Source organism: Megalops cyprinoides, chromosome 2 (assembly GCF_013368585.1).
Source record: "Megalops cyprinoides isolate fMegCyp1 chromosome 2, fMegCyp1.pri, whole genome shotgun sequence".
Classification (NCBI taxonomy): Eukaryota; Metazoa; Chordata; class Actinopteri; order Elopiformes; family Megalopidae; genus Megalops; species Megalops cyprinoides.
Window position 1 is genome coordinate 57,597,918 of NC_050584.1, and position 13,361 is coordinate 57,611,278.

Here is a 13,361-nt window from a genome sequence, read left to right on the forward strand (position 1 = left end):
ACGGTGGGAGCAAAGACCAGTCTTTGGTCTAAACACACCCCATTAACTCCCGGGAGGCGCTATATGACAGGATATGACGGACGTTGTCAACCGTTTCTATATTAAAAACCACAATTTAGCAAATCGGCTTCAGGAGATTTGATCTCTTCCTTATTTCCTAATCGGTGTCAGTTCATGTTTGACTAAAAAACTTCATTTGCGCAACTATACAGGCAGTGAAAATGTCCCCCCCCCTCTCTCTCAAAAAAAAATTAGCACCCTCAGAGGGAACCGTTCAGATGTGCCAGTGTGCAGTTTCAAGCGCTACCAAGGACCACAAAAACCTGCCTGGTACACACACCCTCTGCACCCACCCTCCACTGCTGGTTTTGATCAACAGATACTACTACAGAGGAAACCACTCAGGACTCACACCCTTCCTGTCATGCTCCACTCACACTTCTGCAACAAGCTGCTGCTCTCTTCTGCCTTATCGCCAAGCAATAAATAGTACCTGCTCAGCAACCGACTTCACTTTCACATATTCAGAGCACACAAGCGGGAGATGGAAATCACACTGTCTACAGCGGCCTGGGTAATCATTGTGCACGGCATGCCCTGTGGTCCCACTTCTTTTCTCAAAGCAGTTTTTTTTAGCACTGCATCACAAAATGAAATATTCCATTGTGTTTCTGCCATCAAAACTAGCTGCTTTAAAATGCAACATAAAAAAACATCAGTGCCACTCTGCTTTGTAATGTGCATGTAGCTACTAAGCCTCAAACATTTTAATACCAGCGCTCATATGCACTACGAACCCATGTGCATCCCCTGACTGGAGCACACTTGGTTAGAAACCAAAGCACAAATAAGGACAAACTGTATTATCTGCCACGATAAGTCAATTTCCTTTTGCCTGAATGCATTTTTATACAACAAGTAATGTAACCTTTTGCAGCACTTTTTTTCACCTTGGAGACTGAGAATAAGGAAGCAAGAGAGCTGCTGTCAGAAGGAAAGCACTATGCTGCTCTTGACTTCCTGTGCTCTTGTGACTTCTGCCTCTTGAGCACTGAGATCAGCTAGGGCCTAGTGACTGACCACAGCCCTTTGACCTAGACTACCCAGGTCTCACGTATTTCAAGGTACAACACATGCTGTACAGTACAATGCAACGGAGTAGGTCTGCTTTGTATCACATTTTATTGTGACAAATGGGTGTCACAATAAATACCTGAAATACCTAACTAAAATGTTTGCCTTGTCAAGAATCCCTTTCCGCATTACTACAGCAATCACTGTTCTCTAGTAAGTTAACAATGTAACATGGTTTTGTTTAGCATATTTTATTTTGGTGCCTGGTGATGTGGACTGATTGTTGGTGATGCATTACCACTGTGGACAAAAAAGAACCAGAAACAAATTTTGCTCCACACCACAGAGGCACCTCATCAAACTCCTCAAAAAGGTTAAGATAGACATCTATGGTCAATATAACCTGGAATACTACCATTTCTTTCCCAACAAAATTCTAGCCATTGGTTGATAACAACTTAATTCTTTGTAAAATGGGAAGTCATGGTGTCAGTTTTTTCTTTCTGTTTAATTTTGTCCCCATAAGAGCTTAGCTTTCTGCCTGATGCTGATGTATCTGTTTTGTACATAAGCAGTTTCATTTTCCTGTTTTGTAAGTTTGCAACGTACGCTGACTCATTAAGGGTTTCATAAAGTGTAACTGACCAAAGTAAATCGTGTTTTAAGGGTGCAAGGGGCAAAAGGTTAAACTAGGTGAATTTAGCGGTAAACCATCAGTTAAGCTATGGTAACTGGATGACAACACTACCAGAACAAAGTCTTTTAAATACATACAGTAAGCATTAGACAGCCTTTTCAAGTGCAAATGGGAAGCACATTCAAAACAGTTCAGTGGTTGTATTGACCACAATTCAAAAGTTGTTTTAATTGGAGAAATAAAAAATACATTTTTATAGCTCACTTGTCAGTTACAAGGTCATTTCCACATTCACTTCCTTACACACACAAGGAAAGTGAACTGTGTTAGTCTGACATGTGTGGGGCAGAACCTCACAATCCATCCATAATGGGACGGAACATCAAGTGCTGCGATTGCTGGATCATACTCAGCCCAACAGACCAGGTCTTTCTGTGCTAACTGTTCAATCGCCAATAGTTGTTCTTGCCATTTCTTGCCACACTCAAGAGTGAGAAGAGTGGGAATTACTGGCTACACCTGGGCTGAAACCGCTCTGTGAGGTCAGGGAGGAGTGGCAGGTGTGCAGTGACTTTTATTCATCTTTGTGACTTTCTTGTGGTTCTCCAGCTGCCACAGGAAGCCCCTCAAGCTGGCAGAGTGGCACAATGAGCCAAGAGTTGTCAAGGTGGGTGCGAGCGCTACAGTTCACAGCCTTCAGCTGGCATACACCTGCACAGCATTGTCTCAGATTTGATGCCGGTGGCTAATATTACAGTGTAACCAAAGTGTAATATTTATTTCCTTTTTTTCCTCCTCAAACCTGCACAAAAGTACCAGGCCCAAAAACTATGAAACTAGGTTGTTACTAAGAGGTGGGGCTGAACTGTTAAGATTTGTCTGTACCGTAGTGTTGTAAAAATGCTGTTTTTGGCAATCCTTCAAAATACAGATTAAGGTGGGCTATATTACCAGTAAACTTGGGACCAAACCTTCAGCCCATTTAATTCGGGTACACGTTTTAGAGGGAATTTTGCACTTTGAGGATTAAATCACTCAACTAGACAAGGCGATTTGTCTTTTTTGTATTTGCACTGAGCAAAAAAGGCTGAAAAGGAATATGAACATATTTCTACATAATACTGAAGGAAACTCAGTGGAGGGTGCAAACAGACTCAAAAATTAACTGTGACTTCAGGACTTCAGCCATGAATGTCAAAATCAACAGCACCCTCCTGTGGTGACATTGTGAACTGCTCCTTGAACGAAAGATGTTTGGAGGTGCTCTTCAACAGAACCACTTTACAGCAGTGGTGGGAGAGAGCCTTCATAACTGGTGGAATTCCCATATAGGGTCAGTCACTAACTTGCAAGAGCAAAACAAAATTAACTTGTCTCTACACCAAAGCATAATTAATCTGAATCAGTTAGTCACAGATAACACATCTGCACCCATTTTCGGTTTCACCCACCCCTACTTCTCAGCACAGGAAGCCATTAAATTGACCTCACATCTCCTGTCTACATAGCAACATAACACATGGATGTAAAAACATCCTAAATCTGCATATGTTAGGTTCTTGACTTCTGTTTGTTCAGCAGTGATTCGTGACTAACACTGACACCTTGCTGACCTTTGAATCTGTTTTTGGCAAGTGATTGTCTTAGCAGGGATCAATTTCTGTGTTACTTACCAATCAGTAGTAAGAGAGTAACAACAGACTAATTTCAGTATTTACGTAAAAGAGCAGAACAGACCAAATATCCTAATGTCTTGTGTATGATGGATTAATACATCTTTATAACTAATCAAGAGTGTTGTTTGTTTTTACAGACAGACTGATCTGACATCTCATTGGCTGCTACTCATGTAGACTTTATTTGAAGGCTTTGTGATCTCACCGATACCGAGGATAAAATCTAACGAACACAATTCATGAAATTCTACAAGACCACGAGACAATAAATGCTCAGTCACATTGTACAGAAGGTAGTCTCTCCGATTCTTGTCGTTCCATATGCACAGGTTAAGAGAGTTTAAAGTAACTGCATGCACAAGACTAGACCCCCTAAAGGAGGAGCCTAGACATTTACTGTGTCTCTACGTGGCCACGAGCAGTCTTTAGGAATATGATCATAGGGTGCACAACTTTGTGTTTTGGCTTCAATGCATCCCATATCCTTTTCCCTCGTCAGTTTCATTTGTGCTATCGACATGAAGTTTACTTCGTCACAACTATTCCGGTCATTGCAACGGTAACAATTATTAAGCACGTAAATAATTATGCATTCCTCTCGATACATTTGATACATTTGCCACAAGTGCCTTTTAGTTTGGCATCATATGAACAAACATAAAACATCCTCTAGGGACTTTAGCAGTGTGACTTCATAAAAGACAGTAAAAAGTCATTTCAGACTGTATATAAGTTAAAACAGCCCAGCAGCTGAGTTCATTAGTCCTCACTGTGACCAATGTACGGAGACATGCCCTGACCAAGTCCCCCGTCACGCCGAACAGGAATTCTCCACTGGGCATAGGTTGCACTCCCGTACTGGAATGTTAGAGGAGTACTCTCTGTGCCAACAAACAGTCTCCTTGGCACACGTCTGCCCACCAAAGTGACCCCCCCCCCCGGAAAGGTATCAGCCATCCAGCGGCTTCCCCAGATACACCATTGTCACTTCGGTGTTCCCGTACACGGCCGACACCGCGGGGAAGAGGCAGGCTTTGGGAAGCCCTCGGAAGGCCACCCCGAGAAACTCGAACCCTCTCTCGAAGGCCAGCGTCTTGTCCTCCATGTCCAGGATGACGCGGATCCTCTCTCCAATCTGAAACGACATCACAAGTATCATAAGTCCACTTCTATAATGACTCCATGGAGTTATAACTCTGCAAAGATTTACCAATTACCAAACAATAGTAGGCAAAAATCTGCTCTTTGTGGGGCATTTTTTCAGTATTGACTGGAGGGGTTTGCTTCATATTAGGGTTTTGATTACTAAAAGCTGTCATGAAGATTCCAACAATTTGAAGACACTCATTTACTTCTCAGTCAATGAGGAAACCCATGATATGCATGGCACCTACATGTGCACTGACCTGGTACTTGGGTGCATTGTTGCACTGAGGGAAATTGCCGTTGACCTCCCCATTATGAAGGAGGTTGTTGTCCACCAAGTTCCATCCCCAGCTCTGATCATCGCTGCCCAGGAGTGCCACATAGCCCTGGCACTGCATGGGTGCCCGCTTAGTGGCTATGCCAATGACGGCCACTGTTCCCAGGGGACCTTCCCACCAAATCTCCCACGCGTGGCGCCCCTCGGAAAAGCCGATCTTCCCGCGGGCGCCGTCTGTGCTTTGGGCGATGGGGTTGCGGTGTAATGTGAAGCCGTTTTTCTTGACGTACACATTGCGGGAGCAGTCGTGGGAGCTCAGGGCATGCTGGAAGGACTTCAGCTGGGAGGGAAAACATAGAAAAGCCACACTTTACCTAAACCTATCAATAACCTTCCATGGATCTACATTAATGAAATTCTGTTACAAAGTGAGATCCATTTTTACAAGTTAGTAAAAATAAATCCACGAGCAGGGAATGGCTGGATGGACATGCATAATTCTTTAGTGAGGTTTCTACTGTAATACTGTGATTAAATAACATATTAAGTGGCTACTACGACAGCTCGTCAATACCTTAAAATTTCACAGCTGTATTTACCATCAATTAATGCCTGTTAAATTTAAACCTCGCATGCAAATACCTGGGTAGTAACAGGGCCGTTAGTACAAATTGAGGTTTATTCAAATAACAAGTTACCCAGGAGGCTATTTTAGTGTGCGATTTGCGAAGTGCTCAGCCTGCTACGTGAGCTTCAGGTATTACACAGAGCAGTCAAAAGGGTACAGGTTTATGAAGAAATAGCACAAGATATGGTCAGATAGGTATCTAGGTAAAATAACCTGTCCATCAAAATAAAAACCGCGAGCCAAATATTTCGAATCAGTGTTCAGTCCCATTAACTAGCTAACGTTAGCTGCCCAACAGAAAAAAAACAAAGTCATCGCTGCGTACGATTTTATTCATGTAGGTTTAGCTAGCTAATCCTACAGTAGCTAGCTAGCGAGACGATAAATACAATGACGAGACAGAGAATAAGGGCCGTGATTTATCTAATCAGACAAGGTAATTCAATTGCACGCTCGGTAGCTACCTTTCCCTTGTAGGTGGGCAGGTTGCAGAGAATGTCGGAGCGCAGCGCCTCTTCGCTTAGTGTTCGGTTGGAAAGGCTTCGCCAGACTTCGCTGTTTTCATCAGCGAGACAGCTGTTCCAGTGCCAGCAGACCAAAGCGCATCGCATCAGGTCGGGCAGCTCCAGGTAGGAAAAGATGTGCTCCAAAACCCTACTGGGTAGCCTACCGGCCACCCCTCCACCTCCGCCGCCTCCAATTGCTGAAGATCCGGCGGCACTTCCACTGGCGGTCCCTGCTCCAATGCATGAAGACGCCCCACCAGCGGCCGCTCCAGACATTCTCGGAAAGTGCGTAGCTAGCTGGCTAGAGAGAAACTGACAAGCGACGAACGGATAAATATAAACTTACTCCTGGAGGGACTGGACATATATTGCTCAAAGAAACGGCGTAAGATCGGGTCGGAACCAGGATACTGCATATGTGTCAGGAGAGACCAAGCTAGCTCGCTTCAGCACAAGAGGAACGGATCAAAAAAGGACCGACTAAAAGTAAGGTCCTGGAAATAAAGAGATATACATATAACGTGACTACTTTCACACAAATACGCAGCTACTGTGCGTTTTATTTAGCCATACATATTCTATGTTTTATGTTGTTTGAATGAGGGCGACCATACGTTTTGAAACGTGATATTGTTTAAAAAATATTTCCTTTTTATTGCCCTGTTAGGACCTGATGGAAGGCTGCCCAGTTAGCGTAAAAACATGGGTGGGACAAAGGGGTGGGGTTGTTCCTGACTGACAATCGGTTATCTGCTGAAATGATGCACTGTCTTTTCCCGGTCTGACCACGTCACATCAGGAACAGATAAAAACCACAGACAGCTCACAAAACCCAGAAGGGCAAGGGATATCCACGTACGTAGATTTTAGCGTGCACTCTGCCGATAACACAGGAAGAAAAGGAATTTAAAGTTTCTGATCCAAAGTGCATTCCGATGTTCCCACTCAAGTTGTAATAAGAATCAATCGTCGAACAATCGTCATACGTATTATTATTTGCGTTATTATTACTGTTTTGTTACTGTTATCGTTATTATTCTGCTACTCGGTTAGCTGTTTCTTGGTACACGCACACTTTCTCATGGGGGATTTTTGCTGTCGAGCCAAGCATCTTGCCCATATTCTACAGTCGTCGAATCGACAAAAGTTCATAAACATTCTTAAATTAGGAATACATATTTGTCACGCTCACAATGAGAAAGCAACATTATCTTCTTCGTGTTTCCAGTGTGTGGTAAATTATTTAGATCAATTCATATCAATCGATAAACCTCAAGCACGTCGTTTACCTTTAGTATTGACACCGTGGATCAACGCAGCTCGCACATAAGTTGTTGCGCTCAGAGCTTGTCTGCAGCACGTAGCTAGCTCTCCACCGTTTAAAGCACAGGGCCCTCAATGGGACATGGCAAAAGGAGTTCATAAATTTTGTCAAAGTTCACGATGACCTGCTGCGAAACCAGAATCAGTGCAACAGCGCACTTAGTTTCACTTTGAGTGTGAATTCTGTTGATAATAATAAGGATATATAAGTATCTTAAACAGTTCGTTTTAGTGCCTGTATCTGCTAGTCTTGTACCGATAGGCAATTCTTACAGACGATTTTTCTTGTTTAGCAAAGTCGCAGTGGTCACAACCGCACTCAAGGTCCGCACCTCACCATTCCAGACATCTCAGAAAGCCATTCACCCCCGTCACATGATAGAGGTCTCACTAACACAGGGGAGCCTCAATGGCCCCAATACTCGGAAGTGACGCTTGTAGGTGTAGGTTTGGTTGGTGCGCAGTAATCGCATAGGAGAGGAGACAGTGAAGAAGAATATCAAAAATCACAAAGGAGAATTTCCAATAAAGATAAGGACCGTGTTCGGTAAGAAAGGGCAGAAAAACGTAAGTAACACTTCTCCCAGGTTAATACTGACAAGACTGTGTGCGTCGGCATGGTTTACCTGTTGCAAATGGTACTTCAAGCCAGGGTGGGTTTGAAGGTTGAATGGGATAGCCAGGCAGCTAACTGTCGGGATGAGAGATGCTGAAGCTGCCTGATAGCCGCTTCTTGCGGCCTGTGTTGTTATGGGATGGACTTCTGAATGGTACTACGATGTTCGTTATAGCAAACTGGACGCTAGCGAACATTACGAGCCCATCTATTCTGAATATCTGAGATGGTTAGTTGAACGAATGCAGCCTAGTTATCGGAAATTAGCTCTCGCGTTTAGCCAGTCAAACAAACACTAGAGTCAGGTGTGTGAGAAACTCGAGCCTAATCAAACCCGAATGAAGCGTTGTTAGCTAGCTAACTCTGTTGAAGCAATTCTGATGCTTCACGAAATTAAGTCAGTGCTCGTTAACGGATATTTAATGTTGATAATACTAGCTTGACCAGCAACACACAGAATATCGAAGTGCGCCATACGATAGCTAGATACAGTAGAACGCTAGGCACACATTTCTACTCGTAGCAGCTCATAGATAGCTAGAACTGAGCAACCTCGGTTGCCCGCTGTCATTCTTGGTGAATTTAAAGTTGTAAGCATTACAGAACAGGCCAAGATTTTGCAGACTATATAACGTTAGTGATTGCAGTGTTGTCGTTGAAATTCATTAAAAATGCAGGTGGCCAGCTTCATAAGCATAAATTGAATTGAGAAGTAGTCTGATAGCTAACCTGCTAGCTGCCTGTCCAGACAAAGGTCCATTAGCTCCTGCTTGTGAGGTGCCATAAAATGCATGCACCCTGTTTTGTTTTGATGTCGACCGTCGTATAATCTGTAGAGTATCATGATGTGTACTCGTTTTACGACGTCATTGTAGTGAAATGGTGAGACGCTTGTGGCTGGAGAGGTTGCTGGCTAACTCACTTGTCCAAGTAGACACCTTCCTAACCTGACAGACGTCGACCGTCATGCCCCGTTAGCATACTCCTGGCTGAGTAGCTCATTGCATTGAAACATTACGTAATCAAGTTAAAACTTTACGGAAACAATGAACATGTTTTACTTTCTGTCATCTTTCAAATCTTAATGTTGATGACAGCCGGGCTGGGTAGCTGATCAGCATTTCGATATCACGTGGCTTCACAGTTGTACTGCCACTTCCACACTTGGGCGAAGGTTAACGAATTCGGGTAATAGATGTCTGTCTGGCTGAACATGTTGTCTTAATCCTGCAGACTGCCCACTTGCCGATTGATCATTCTCCATAGTTTATCTAATATCTAAGACACTCATCCTAATCTCGGAGAGTTAGTTTTGAATTTCCAGGTGTCATGGTTTCTGAGTATTTAGTTTTGATTTAGTTAAATCCTGTGCCAGAGTTGGACTTACAGACAGTAAAAAGAGTGTGTGTGGGGGGGGAGCAAACAGGGGTCTTGTACTGTAGCTTTATTTCCTGCTTCGGTCAGCCGCATGGACTTAATTTCAAGGACATCTCTTATTTTCTAGTCAAATAACCCGAGGGAAGGGCAGGCCCAGTTTATGCCTAGTGTTGCTGCATAAGTAAGGTTTCTTTGAATCTATGTACTGTCATAGTGTGCAAAAGGAAAAGAGCAGACGTAATTCTTCCTTAAACAGTTAGTGCTATCGAACAGATTTGGCCTACTTTGTCAAGTTTTCGGTCACCTGGGACTCTTCTCTCAGTCTCTCTTTGTGTTCTTTGAAGTTTATCTCTGTGGAAGCCTGAGTGAAATTTCGGTGGGAGGTGAATCATTTTGTGGGAGTGTATGTGTATACAAAGCTTCTTATGAAGACTGTGGTTCACCCACAGGCAGGAAAGGTAGGAGTGGTGGTAACCTTATCTTTGCAGGCCCCAGAATGACCTCTCCAGATGTTACAAAATTGCATAGTATTGCAGAGAAATGTGCTCACTTAAAAAGAGGAACATTTATGGTTTATTTAAGAATTATCAGTCTGTCATCTTGTGTCTCCTTTATCTGTTCATGATCAGGTAGTGGTGTTCAGGGCCTGCAGATGAATCTCAGTGATCAGGTATAATTCATTAAGCTAAATATGGTGTGACAGAAATAGCACATTGTTGTTTGTGAAAGTGGCTTGTAAGTTAGCTTCTGGACAGGTTGTCACAGCAACAAAGGGAATTAAAAAAAACTCAAACTCATGGTGGTCTTGGGTGCTCCTCCTGCGTGGTACATGTATCATGTGAAACACAATAAAACACAACTCGTTTTTAAAACTGAAACGTCAGTCACCCTTATTCATAACTGATAGTTTAATAATATGAATTGCTTAATTGTTTGTTTCTTTCTCTACAGGTACAGAAAGATCTGCAGCATGAACCCTGTTTATAGCCCTGCACCATCAGGGGTCCCTTATGCAAACCCAAAGGGAATAGCCTACCCTGGTAAGAATGGAAGGCCTTAACTCAACCAGCCCTGTAAGCTTTTCTTTGTCTAATGGATCTGCAATGTGAACTCTTCAGTCTTGCACATAGCTGTAACCTTGTATGATAGGACTCATTTTTCCCTTTCTCTTGGCTGTGACATAGCATTGTTCAAAGGAGCCTGACTGTTCATGCAGCCACTGTGTACTTTACCGAACTATATCACTTGTGTGATGTGTGTCTGCAGCAGGTTTTCCTGTTGGCTATGCAGCTGCTGCACCTGCGTACTCACCCAACATGTACCCCGGGGCCAACACTGCCTTCCCCACAGGTAAGGGCACCTAGCTTCACCACATCACCCAGATCCTTTGAATTCTCTTACATTCTGGCGAGACCAAGTTTGGCTTCCAGTTGCAAAGAGCCATGGTGTTTTTGAGGTCCTGTATGTCTAGGCACTCATTGCATATGTTGCAGATTAAAGGACTGGTGAAGGATATGACTGAATTTAATGAATCAAGTGGAGCCGTCAGAATAGAATGCCTGGCTGGAATTGCGTTTCTCTTCCAGCAATTCATATTTTGGGTACCTCCCTCTTTTGTGCTGAATAGGGCTGCTCGATTTTGGCAAAAATCATAATCACAATTATTTTGGTCAATATTGAGATCACGATTATTTGGCACAAATACTCATTGACTTTGGAAACATCATGCATTTATTGAACTTAAAAAAAAAAAAAAACTTGTCTTTTTAACCCTTTTGTGTGTACAGTCACACCGGTGTGATTTGCTGTTTAGCATGTATGCTAAAACCGGTGCGATTAGAACACTAGATTGGAAAAATTCTAGCTAATTTTAGCTTTGAGGAAACAGCAATTTTACGTTATAAAATACAGCAAATGCTAACTGAAAACTATGAGAAGCTTAATATCGCTAAGGAAAGCATAACGAACCATGTATTGTAACACGCGCACTACATAGCATAAAAATAAGGTGCGTGCAAAACAGTTAAGTGGATTTTCTTGAACTTTAAATATAATTCAACTGAAAAACAAATAAAAAAATGTAAAAAAAAACCCAAATAAGTAAATAATAAATTATATACACACACACACATTTTAATAAATAATGCGGAACAATATTCGTTATCTTGATTGTCTTGTTTTCATAATCGTTGGAAGCCAAAATTGTAATTGAAAAGAAACTTTGATTAATCGTCCAGCCCTAGTACTGAACTGGGAAGACAATGTTATACTCTTGGACAAATCTCTTGAGGGTGAGGCTTTGCTGCAGATCAGATCTTTGTGATTGTTGTGATTTTTTCCCCCCAAGATTAAAGATTAAAGATTAATTCCTGAATGAATACAGTAATTCACCTTTCATGAATTTCTCCCTCTTTCTTTGTTTCAGGTTATACCCCAGGCACACCATACAAAATGTCATGCTCCCCGACCACTGGCACTGTCCCACCTTACTCCTCATCACCCAACCCATACCCGACAGCTGTGTACCCTGTGAGAAGCTCCTACCCCCAGCAGAACCCCTACGCCCAGGTGAGCCCATTACTGCAGCACACAGAACCGTAACAACACATCAGGTGTCCAGTTACGGATTCTGTGCCACTCTGAACACCTGGAAAAAACCTAAACCTAACTGTGAACTCACTGTAATGGAGCAGACTGGAATGGAACATGTAATGGAATTATGCAGAGATTTGGACTCTTCTTGATGTATAGTGGGGCAGCAGTGTAGCATAGTGGTTAAGGAGCAGGACTCCTAACCAAAACATTGCCGGTTTGATTCTCCATGGGGGCACTGCTGCTGTACCCTTGGGCAAGGTACTTAACCCACAATTGCCTCATTAAATATCCAGCTGTATAAATAGATAACATTGTAAATACCTGTAATTGATGTAAGCTGCTCTGGATAAGAGCATTTGCTAAATGTCAGTAATGTAATGTAAAGTAAAAGGATTCTCTTAGCTTGTTTACTCTGCCACTGGTTTAACTTGTCCTTCTGTCCCTCTCAGCAGCAAGGCACTTACTACACACAGCCACTATACGCTGCGCCTCCACATGTCATCCATCACACCACAGTGGTCCAGCCCAACGGGATGCCAGCTGCCATGTACGCGCCCCCGATGCCCCCTCCCCGTGGCAACGGCGTCGCCATGGGAATGGTAGCAGGGACCACTATGGCAATGTCAGCAGGTAAGACCTTCACCACGCCAAAATGTCTGTCTTGTGATTACACCTATTTTGTGTCATCCTATAGAGTGTCTCAACAGTTTCCTATACCCTTTCCCCAGGGACTTTGTTGACGACCCACTCTCCGACCCCAGTAGCGCCCCACCCAGTCACGATGCCCACATACCGGCCACCTGGCACGCCGGCCTATAGCTACGTGCCCCCGCAGTGGTGAACAGCTGGCAGTGTAAGTAAATACTACAGCTTTTTAAAAAGGTGTATTTTTAAGTGCTTATTTTTTATGATAGTTAAATTGAAAAATATAAATGTGGCTATAAAATATATCTTTTTGTACAAAATGGTTAGAAATGCACTACATTAAAGGATGGTAGGAGAGAGCTGGACAGCTGGAACGGGTAGAAGTCACTCTGTGGGTATGCCATGAATTTGACTCATTCAGGAATTTTAGGAAGTGACATTGTTGGGACCGAATAAAGAAACTGCTGGGTTGGCTCAAAGCCAAACCTTTCCTAGTGCTGGAATGTCATGCATCGTATGTAGTGCCTTTTCATAGTGTTTGCCTCTTCAACAGCAACAAAACGTTGACCTTGATAAAACTGAAATACCATTAAAAATGTTGCTCACCTTGGCCACTCCCCATTTTAGCATTCCCTGAACGTGCTTAGATTTGTTTACCATTGTCATTTATGGAAAGGAATCAACAACCACTCTCCTTTGTTCAATCTCTCCCTTCTCTGCTCATTAGGTTGAAGATGGTAGATATGCATTCATTTTCAGTCCAGTATTGTAAGATTGGTGCTGAAGCCCTGATGTCTCCAACCAGGATTTCATTCTTCCAAAAATAAAAAGTTTCTGAATCAGTCATGGGGAAAAAAAAAA

The 13,361-nt window shown here is 42.9% G+C and overlaps 2 protein-coding genes across 5 annotated transcripts; one reads left to right on the forward strand and one right to left on the reverse strand.

Moving 5' to 3' along the window:
• Positions 1 to 3,436: 3,436 nt before the first annotated feature.
• Positions 3,437 to 6,425, reverse strand: fbxo45 (F-box protein 45). The gene is made up of 3 exons (XM_036522039.1): positions 5,903 to 6,425; positions 4,794 to 5,150; positions 3,437 to 4,522 (listed from the first exon to the last, which is right to left on the reverse strand). Exons 1-3 carry the CDS (start codon positions 6,218 to 6,220, stop codon positions 4,337 to 4,339), a joined length of 861 nt encoding a protein of 286 aa, XP_036377932.1. The 5' UTR covers positions 6,221 to 6,425; the 3' UTR covers positions 3,437 to 4,336.
• A 234-nt stretch (positions 6,426 to 6,659) lies between these two features.
• On the forward strand, positions 6,660 to 13,361 carry fam168b (family with sequence similarity 168 member B). 4 transcript variants are annotated; one of them, XM_036522408.1, is made up of 7 exons: positions 6,660 to 6,799; positions 10,212 to 10,300; positions 10,527 to 10,610; positions 11,686 to 11,828; positions 12,305 to 12,485; positions 12,584 to 12,708; positions 13,228 to 13,361. In XM_036522408.1, the coding sequence occupies exons 2-6, from the start codon at positions 10,231 to 10,233 to the stop codon at positions 12,694 to 12,696; spliced, it is 591 nt and encodes a 196-aa protein (XP_036378301.1). In that variant the 5' UTR covers positions 6,660 to 6,799; positions 10,212 to 10,230; the 3' UTR covers positions 12,697 to 12,708; positions 13,228 to 13,361. The 4 variants fall into 4 exon arrangements, with proteins under 4 accessions (XP_036378301.1, XP_036378304.1, XP_036378300.1 ...); XM_036522411.1 differs by lacking the exon at positions 6,660 to 6,799 and adding an exon at positions 7,545 to 7,834 and having other exon boundaries at positions 10,530 to 10,610; XM_036522407.1 differs by lacking the exon at positions 6,660 to 6,799 and adding an exon at positions 7,677 to 7,834.